The sequence below is a fragment of the Calliphora vicina genome, chromosome 3, assembly GCF_958450345.1.
Source record: "Calliphora vicina chromosome 3, idCalVici1.1, whole genome shotgun sequence".
Taxonomy (NCBI): Eukaryota; Metazoa; Arthropoda; class Insecta; order Diptera; family Calliphoridae; genus Calliphora; species Calliphora vicina.
Window position 1 is genome coordinate 18,230,031 of NC_088782.1, and position 10,931 is coordinate 18,240,961.

The 10,931-nt window shown below is 32.0% G+C and overlaps 1 protein-coding gene across 1 annotated transcript; it reads left to right on the plus strand.

The window, feature by feature from the left end:
* The first annotated feature begins 6,070 nt into the window (after positions 1-6,070).
* Positions 6,071-7,688, plus strand: Pym (partner of Y14 and mago). Its single transcript, XM_065505388.1, has 2 exons — positions 6,071-6,409; positions 6,475-7,688. Exons 1-2 carry the CDS (start codon positions 6,382-6,384, stop codon positions 7,131-7,133), a joined length of 687 nt encoding a protein of 228 aa, XP_065361460.1. The 5' UTR covers positions 6,071-6,381; the 3' UTR covers positions 7,134-7,688.
* Positions 7,689-10,931: the final 3,243 nt, after the last annotated feature.

Sequence of the window (10,931 nt, forward strand, 5' to 3'; positions counted from 1 at the left end):
TCTATCCCGTGCTATTAGCTTCACTTCGTCCCAGGACTTTCCAGTTCAGTTTGTTTCAGTTTCGATTTGTCTCCTCCAGGTGTTAACGGGTCTGCCTCTTCTTCTATTGTCTTGGGGGTTCCATTCAATTGCCATCTTGGCTACATTGTCGTTGGTGTGTCTGGAAGCATGGCCAATCCAACTCCAATGAATTTGTGGTGATTTCCACACTTTTTCAGTGCCCCAAATGACTTATATATATTTATTATGTCCTGTGGTTCCTATTGAGAACAAAGGGCCACAACGAATATATTCCATTCGATTCGGTTTGATGATATTTGTTTTTACTTCTCTCCAGCTTATAACACTACGGCTGACTTCGATGTTCAGTTGTCGACGCCATGTGTGTCTTGCCTGGCCATGGCATGGTCTGCCTGGCCATGGCAATTTTAACTGTGCCATCTGTGGCCGGCGTAGCGTATGTCCAATCCAGCGCCATTTGCGGTTCAAGATATCAATATGGAATAGTCTTGCTTGTCTCCAGAGTTCCGTATTACATATGGTGTAAGGCCAGAGAACAATTTTGGATATTGCAGAATATTTCCATACTGACCGAAGGCTACCGAATGCTTGGTTGGCTTTTGAGATTCGGCACGCTACATCTTTGCTGGAGCCACTTGTGTTTGTTAAGATGCTGCCTAGGTAGCAAAATGATGAGACTTCTTCTAGTTCAATTTTCACTATGCGAATCTTGTTGGTGTTTGCTGTATTGCAATGCATTACAAGAGTAGTTTTCGTTTGTTTTTAGACCAGCTTTTATGGCCTCTGTTCGATGCATTTAACTTTAGATACCATATCTTATAGCTGTGTGAAAGATATCATCTGCATACTCGAGGCTCTCGAGTTGTTGGTTAAGACCCCAGTTGATTCCTCTATTAGCTCACTAAGGATGGCCAGTTCTTACAGTTTGTCAGATCACCCTTTTTGGGGATATTTACCAAAAAACCTTCCTTTAAATTTGAATCAAGTTCATGTGTGAGTTAGAAGTTCTGAATGACTTATGACATGGGTGATATTGGCTTTGAGGGCGGCTGTGGTTTGCGGCTTATTTGCATAGACCTGCGACATAAGTAAACCCCACAAGAAAAATACTAACTCGGTCAAATTGCACGATCTTGGTGGCAGTTCCCATCACCTCCACGTGAGATGACCATGCCCTCAAATCGATTGTCAATAATGTCCAATGTTGCATGAACCTATAGCGCTCGTCGTTGATGAGGATGGACTAGCCAACGTCGTTCTCTAATAAATATGCACCAAAGACGCCGCCAGCCCAAAATCCATACCAGAGAGTGACGTTTTCGGTATGCATTGGAAGCTTTTGAATCTCATGTGGACTGGTATAGTCCTAAATTATACAATTATGGGTGTTGACGTACCCATTCAAAAATTTGCCTCACTGTAAAATGGGCAAAGGAACAGAACAGCCAATTCGACAGATGTAGCTTCAACAATATGGCCGTTATCAACTGTCGGAACTCCCTATTGGAAGACAATTACTCAGAGGAGTCGTTCGAGCCAACGTCGTTCTCAAAGAAATATGGACCGATGAAGCAGCCAGCCCAAAATCTTTTTGAGATATTTTGGAAGCTGTTAAATCTCATGTGGAGTGGTATCTTCCCAAATTCGACAATTTTATTTGTTGACGACCCATTTATCCAGAAGCGCCCGAAACGTTGACCAAACAGAACAACCATTTTAATAAAACAATTTTATTATTTACATGTACTGTTGAACCCTATATCCATCCATAATGATTTGGCTAAAGGAACTAAATAAATGACAGCCAATTCTACAGATGTAGCTTCAACAATATAGCCGCTATCAACTCAAAGTTCGAAAGTCCCTACTGTTAGACCCTTTCAGCAATATTCCCAAATAAATTTTATTTAAATTAACTTTAAGCGCCAATTAACGTTTCAGTGAATTTTTCCACAAATTTAATTAACAATTTCTTAATCGCTGTAATGACATTTATTTAATTAAATTGTTAACAAAAACGTTAAACACTGCTCTTTTTTTTTGATTTGAAATGGCTTTACGTATGAATTTGCCAAAAGCCATAAATTAACAGAATTCCAAACAAACAAAATCTAACTGGTCTTTGTGATTCCTTAAAAATAAAACAACAACAACTAACTGCAGGTCGTTCATTGACCGGAATTTATTGTATTGTTTAATAACAAGTATATTTCGCAATTTATGCAATTTAATTTATGATGATTTTTTCTCCCCAAATTGTTATTTTATGGCTGGCAGACACGTGTTTAATTAATATTTATTAAACGCAAATATTTTTATGACATTAGTTAAAAATACAAAAAAGAAAAAAAGAAAGAAAGAATTAAACATTTACATATTAATTTGTGCAGACATTCTAATAAATTTCAAAATCTCAGCTGGGAACTTTTATCATCAATTAATGGCTTTTGATTAAGATGGCAGGCAGGCATGTTCAGTTAGTTTTAGCGGGTGTGTTCAGTGTTGTTAGTGCCATTAATTAATTTAATTGTTTAATAATTCGTAGTTTATTATATTAATTAATTATAGTTATATTTTGTATTTTAATTAGTATGATGAGAATTTGTGGGCCTTAAGTTAGTTGTTGTTTTCTTTTGTTTAAAAGTTAATTTCCTTAGTGTTTATTGTTGAAGTTGATGTATGCTAAATAAAAAATATAAAAATTCGCACATGTCTAACAGTCACGATTTTGCAATGAGTTGAAATTAATTATTATATTTGTATTCATTTCAAAATATGTTTTAAACTATTTGCTGTCAAATTTCCCAAAACAGATGTATAATTATGCATTTTAATGAATGAATAGTGAGATGTCCAACAGTTCATTGAATTATAGTTTGAAATTTAGCCGTACTGTGAGAAAGTTTTTAACAAAATATTTAATAAAATTAGAAACATATTTAATGCACTATATGTCTTAAGAGATACTGGGAAATACCCAAACTCGGCCCATTTTGTTGAACTTTCTCCACAAACAAATTCCTCATTCAGAATAATTGTTTTTATTATTGCAATTTCAAAACAAGACATATTTCCTCATAGTATTTCGAAAAAAAAAATTAAAAAAAAAATATCGAAAAAATGTTTGTTTAAAAATAAATTTCCAAAAAAAAATTTAAAAAAAATTAAAAAAAAAAATTTTTTTTAAATATATTGAAAAAAATGTTTGTTTAAAAATATTTAAAATTTCTATTTTAAAGTATAATTTGGTGAAGGGTACAAACTCTGTTGCAAGTGGTAAGAATCGGTGGTTATATAAAGTGTAAATTGCTGAATTAGATAATAAAGACTGAGTAAAAAAAAACGTATTTACACTATTCCAGCCAAAACTTATCATTGGTCCAATTTTTTTTTAGATTTAAAAAATTTCTTTTTTTAGCAATCCAGATATAGATCAAAAATAGGTAAAAAATCGAGGTGGTCCTGGTTTTTTCCTCATATCTCAGCCATTTGTGGACCGATTTGGCTGATTTTAAACTTCTCGAAAGCATGTCTGACAGAATTATTGAAGATTTGGATCCCGAAGATATCAGGGGTCTTCAGAAAATTGATTTCAACAGACAGACAGACGGACATGGCTTAATCGACTCCGCTATCTATAAGGATCCAGAATATATGTATATACTTTATAGGTTCGGAAAATTATATTGTGGAAATTACAAACGGAATGACAAACTTATATATACAATTCTCACGAAGGTGATGGGTATAACTAGCTGTCCGGCAGTACTTGCACTAGCCGGCAGTACTTGGGGTATGGACAAAAAAACCTTGCTAAATATGCAGTTCCAGTGTGGTCGCCTTCGTTGAGCGATACCCAGTGGAGAAATATTCAAAGCTGTCAAAAAGCAGCCTTAAGGACCCTCACAGGTTGCCTTCAAATTACCTCCGAATACCACCTTCACGAGGAAACCAAGGTTCTACGGGTCAGGGAACACAACATCATGTTGACGCAACAGTTCCTTCTGGGATGTCATCCAAACATCACCATCAACATCACACAGTTGGAGTCTCCCCCGAGGCATGTCAGACAGGACCTACGGAAATACGAGGAGAGCATACAGAGGTATGTGCAGGATCCATTTGATCGCCGCTCGTATTTGACAGCTTTGAACGACATTCACAGAGACGCCATCAATTCCGCGGTAGCAGGATACAGTATGAATGTCGTACTTGAAGGTCGCCCACCAAGAAGAAGATTCTGCCGCGTGGAACAAGAAGATTCTGCCGCATGGAACAAGAGTCGTTCTGGCACAACTTAGATCAGGATGGAGTAACAGACGTAATGCCTTTTGGTCCCGCATAGACCGTGTCGTCCTTAACGTATGCCCAGCATGTGGTCAAGGTCCTCATGACACCCTCCACATATTTAAATGTTCAGGCAACCCTACTTCACTCAGTCCTATGGACTCATCCTGTTGAAGTAGCACAATTTCTTGTACTTGAACAACATGCAGAACCTCCAGAACATCCAGATTGATTATTGTAAAATTTTTCATGCTGCTACAACAACAACTCGTTGTCCCGCTAGAAAAAACATTTTTTCTGGAGAGGGACACCCTAAGGACATAGCGGTATGAAATATACTTTACGACCTATTCTCATACCTACCGCCGTTTCGAAGGAGTTGAAACACAAACATTGTGACACGAAATTTTTATATTGTTACGTTTTAACCTTTTCAAAACGCTGGTTTATTTCCTTTAAATAAACCGGATACTTTTGATTGCAAATAAAAGCCGTTTAGTAGTTTGAAAATTGTAACAACTCTTTATTTATTTAAAATGTACAACAACAGTATTAAATAGTCACTCAATGTTTTTTTATACACGTTTATAAATTCTCAGAAATACAGACACAATTTATAATGTACACGAATTTACTTGAAAAATACAGCACACTTTAAGGCACTCAGTTGATGTTTATTCAAATAGCGTCTCTGATAAACTCCTCACGACTGCAACCTCTGCCACTATTTATAACACTGTCATCTGCACTCTAGATTTCTCTTTAACTGTCTAGAGGTTTCTAATACATACGCCATTTGTGGTGTACTTTCTACAATGTTCTTTAACTGAATATTCGAATTCGAATATACGGTCGCAGAAAACAGCGTTGCCAACTTACGATAAATGGTCAACTGAAAGCTTTTATTCAATGTTAATAATGCCCACAGATATGTATGTTACCCCCTGTCTATACTTGACAAATATTTATCATAACAATTAATGACGTTTGTTGTCAAGACAAAGTTGTCTGAGCAAAAGCACTAACAATTTTGTCATAACGAAGCAATAATACTAATAAATGGGGACTATACCTGATAATTTTGTATATTGACAACCATTTTGACATTTATCATGATACAAATTTATCAGGTATAGACAGGGGGTTACAGTTTGCTATTACAGCACTGTTATTTGAAATCATTAGGCTACTTTTAAATCAGCCGTTAAAATCGTTATATTTGAATTCAAGTACAATTTCGTAACAATATATTAGAAAAATACACCTGTTGTGTGATTGATGATAAAAATTATATACTGACTTTTCACAACTTCCGAGTCAAGATTTTTATGTGGCTGATGTACGAGGTAATGTTCAAGAATAATATCGCACAAAAACAAACAAAATTCCCCAAGATGTATCTTGTGTGGCAAGCTATTTGCAGTTTTGGCAAAAGAAGCCAATCATTTGTAAATTTAAATTTAGTTGAAATATATTCAACAAATAGTATTTCTTAAATTATGGTTATTTTAAAACAAATTTTAAAATTAATTAAAATAAATTTCAAAATTATAATATTCTTAAAAACCACCCATTCCCTTTAATTATTTATTACAAATTTGAATATTTAACCTTCAAAACACCAAAAGATAACGGTCAATACAAATTCACCACTCTTACAATTATAAATACCACCCTGTATCAAAGAACAAAGTGGCAACTCTCTCATAATTTATATGATAAACACTGAGTCGCCCTGTCCATCCACTCAATTATACACAAACCACTGTCACTTGTGACAGCTGTGTATTTAGTAATAACGCGTAAAAGTATTTTTTTTTATTATTGCAATTTAATAAAATAAATATTTTGTTTTTACTTGGAACAACAATAGATTTACATTTTACGACACCCCCTTCCACTGACTGAACAGCTTTAACAGACCACGGAGTGAACTAAAGAATTAGGGAATACAATAGAGTTAAAACTAAATTAAGTTTTTTATAAAAGCCAAGGCCATTTTTTTAGAGCATTTTTTGTGTGTTTCGTCTGTTGTTTTGCATTTTGGCAATACGAGCATAAACACGCTTAGCCATGGCCACTTATTCGTCAAACAGTGAAGGTAGTATGAATGAACGTCGAAAAAAACGTGTAAATATTTCAAGAGTATTCCTAATTTATATTTAGGAAAATTTATACCAGCCACCCAACGACCTGATGGTACATGGCGCAAGGCTCGAAGGGTAAAAGAAGGTTATGTGCCGCAGGAGGAGGTGCCGCTGTACGAAAGCAAAGGTAAACAATTTGCCCAACGAAAAGCCACAGGACTGCCGCCGGGTCTGTGTCCCGAAGTGGTGGAGGCGGCCAAGAGAGAACGTGAGAAAAAGGAAAGAGTCAAAGCCAAAAAAGAAGCAGCCGCTGTGGCGTCCAAGCAACAACAAATACCTGGAGTACTCAAACTACCCGCCAATGTAAACGTAACTAAACCTACCATGAATGGACAGAAAACCAAAGCTTTCCCAGCAGCTGCAGCGGTAAGAACGACAAATGATTCTACAAAAACCATTGAGGCTTTGACCAAAAATCTCGAAAATCATCTGAATGTGGAGGATGATGCGCTGGATCTGCAAAAGAAATGTAAAAAACTCAACAAGAAACTGCGTGAAATCGAGGAAATCGAAAAGAAAATCAAAAGTGGTGCTCTTAAGAAACCCGAAAAGGATCAAATGGACAAGGTGGGGCGTAAGAAAGAGATAGAGAAGGAACTCAAAAAACTACTAGCCATTTTAGTGGAAACTAAAGGTCCAGAGGCAATAGAAGGTCTAACATCCCCACCCAGTTGTTAATCAAAGCCATACCAAGTTGCTGTTGTAATTATGAGTTTCCTCTTCTGTTTTTGTTGGATTTGTTCCTTCTACTTTTTTTATAATTTTACAAAACAAAAAAAAGTCTTAGTTTTATTAATCGATGGATGGTTCGTTTAAAATGTAATTTTCAGTAATTTAATTTATGAATAATTTGTATTAATTTAAGTTGCTACAAAGGTTTAGTTTATTGTTTATTTAAGTTTTTAATTTTTTATAGTTTTTTATTTAAACTCTAAATGCATCTCGTACCAAACTGCCTGCCTGCACATGCAAACAAATTCATCATTTCCAACCAAAAAAATAAAAAGAATATATCTATTGTTTTAAATTTATACGATTTTCAAAATTGTTACACAATTTGTTTTAAACATTTTTACTCAACTACTGCAATTTTTAAAATTATGTTTTATAAATTATTATTAGTGATAAATGATTGTGTTTTTCTAGTAAGATGATTTTTAAAAATAAAACAAAAGCAATTTTAATTTGAGAATAAAAAAAAGAAAATATTTAATAAAATAAAGAACAAATATATATACAGATGTGTTTGATTGTTAAAGACATAGATTAATACACTAAGATCGGAAACTCTTCTGTCTAAGACCTAACTCAGTTGTCAAAAGCCCAAGTGATAAGAATCTATTAATTAAAACCATTAAAACCACATGCCATTCTATTGTGGTTTTCACATAGTTTTTTTTTACTAATACATTCTCACCACTTACGTCTATGACAGCAGAGTTTCGGATCTATGTTTATTTATCTATGTCCCGGTATCTCATTATTCTAGATTTTGGCAAATCTGTTTTTAATGTTAACATAACATTTCTGGGGCGAATTAATATATATTCCTTATTGCAATCTAAAATTCATGTGAAATTATTTTATATTCTTACCTTGCAGTTTTGTAAAGATAGTATTAGAGATGAATTTATTTAAATGCCTTTTGCTGCAACGTCGTCATAACTCAAAATATTTAATTTTTCAGGTGACAATTTTTTTATTTTATATTTCATTAAATTTTCTATTTTAATTGATATTTTTTTAACAAATTTTTATTACACTTATTTTTTTCTTTAACTAAAGATTTTGCAACCGATACCAACAACATTATTTATTATTTCTTTAAATTTAATTTATTTATTTAACCGACAACTTATGGACGGACAACAATTATAAAACGATGGCTGCTCTGTTATTTTATTCACCAATTTGTATCCATTATTTTTAAATTTTATTTATTAATTGGATCTCGTTGACCATTTTATTTGTAAAGAGTTGCTAACATAGAGAAATATACATAGAGCGGAAACTATAACAAATTCAAACAATCAAATATTCAAAATAACCACACATACCAGTTTGAGCAAAAGAGCTCGATCTGTGATCACCAGGGAAACCAAAATATGCAAATGCATGTTTTTTCTGGTGAGTCTAATGAGCACATGGATAAGATATTTACACGTTTCAGAACTATTTAAGAATTTTGGCATCGATTTGTTAGTGCATATTATTGCATATTTTACCCTTAAATACATATTTTTGCATATATTTGTTTTAAGAGCATATTTATGTCATATTTTGCGTTTTTAGAGCATATTTTACTGTTTAATAGCATATTTTGAGTTTATCAAAAACAAATTTTGTCTTACTTATTTTTCGCTGTTGTGTTACAGGTTTTTACTTCCTTTGTTTAAAATTCAAAATTGAAAAATATATGGCTTTTCACCAAAAAAAAAAAAAAATTTTAAAAACAGAAAATTTTTTTTTAAAATTTAAAATAACAATTCGAAAAATTTTTTTATCCAAAAAATGAAAAAACTGAAAAAAAATTTTTGTTCACCTAAAAATATTTAAATTTTTTATTTTGAAGTATAATTAGGTGAAGGGTATATAAGATTCGGCACAGCCGAATATAGCTCTCTTACTTGTTTTAATATAAAAATAGCTCCATCTAAATATCAAATTTTAGTTCTAATTCAAATTTAACCGTTCTAAGTGTTAAAGAAATATTGTATTTTAAATTTGCTCCTGTAACATCAGTTGATGTCGAAAGAACATTTTCTATGTTTAAAAATGTTTTCAGATCCAATAGACAACGATTTTTATTTGAAAATTTAATTAAATTTTTTTTGGTTAAAAATTATGTAAAAGTTTGTTTTTTTTAAGAGCATATTTTTTAAATTTTAAGAGCATATTTTAAAGTTTTTACTGCATATTTAAAGCGCCTAAAACGCTTTTTTTAGAGCATATTTCCGGTTTCCCTGGTGATCACTCATATTTTTGATAAAAAATCGATATTTTATAAGAAAAACTCCAAAATCTTTGATCGTCAATAACTTTGTAAATAATCGTTTATTTGAAAAAAGAAGCATGATCTGTGATCACTCATATTTCTGACCAAAAATCCATATTTTATATGAATAACTCAAAAAAAAAAGTTTATTCGATATGTGATCACTCAAAAAACTTAAAAAAAAATATCGTGCTATGATCTGACAAAAATATCTATTTTTTGTATGAAAAACTCAAAAATTTTAAATCGTCAATAACTTTGTAAATAAGCGTTTAGATGAGAAAGGAAGCTTGATCTGTGATCACTCATATTTCTGACCAAAAATCTATATTTTATATGAAAAACTCAAAAATCTTAAATCGTCATTAACTTTGTAAACAAGTGTTTATTTGAAAAAAGGAGCTCTATCTGTTATCACTTAATATTCTAACAAAAAAATCGAATTTTTATAAGAAAAAACTGAAAAATCTAAAATCCTAAATAACATTGTAAATAAGCGTTTAATCGAGAAAAGGAGCTCGATCTGTGATCACTCATATTTCTGTTTAAAAATCGATATTTCATATGAAAAAACAGAAAAATCTAAAATCCTTAATAACATTGTAAATAAACATTTAATCGAGAAAAGGACCTCGATCTGTGATCACTCATAAATCTGAAATTTTACATCTTCAATAACTTTGCAAATAATCACTAATATTTCTGATATTTTATATGGAAAAACTTAAAAATCTTAAATCGTCAATAACTTTGTAAATAAGAATTTATTTGGAAAATGAAGATCGATCTGTGATCACTCATATTTTTGAACAAAAATCGATCTTTTTATAAAAAATCGTATATAAAAGGCACTACATTTTTTTGAGAAAAGGGACTATTTCTCAAAAAAATGGCAACAAATAATTTGCTAAAAGCACTAAATTGTCATCACTGTAATATGTACATAGAAAAATTCAAGAAATGCCTTTGAGAGAAACGGAAATAAAAAACATCAGTTGAAAAAGAACAAGAAGGAAATGACAAAAAAAAGTTACAAGGTTTAAGAACTGACTAAATAATTTGCATTTATCATAACATAATTAAGCACAAGTAAACTTTAACATAAAAGTTCCTTTTCCGTTTTTGGTATGTATTAATATAAACAGCTTTAATGCTGAAAGCTCTCTCGCTATGTTTCACATTACTCACATAACACACACACTAACACGCTCTCGTTGTAAACGCAACGAACGACCACGACAAAAAGAAAACAGCGAACGACACTTGTATTAAAATAATTTTCCCTACAACTTTACACACTTTTTTCTTATATTTATCAATAACTTTTTAAGGAAATTTTTATATAAAAATATTAAGCAACACTTTAATTATAATTTTATGCAAAAATATTTACATAAACTCAATTATTTTACAGCTAAATTATAAATTTTATTAAGACACTTTTGCTAGACAACCGAACCGTGTGAAAATTGCGCGTTAAC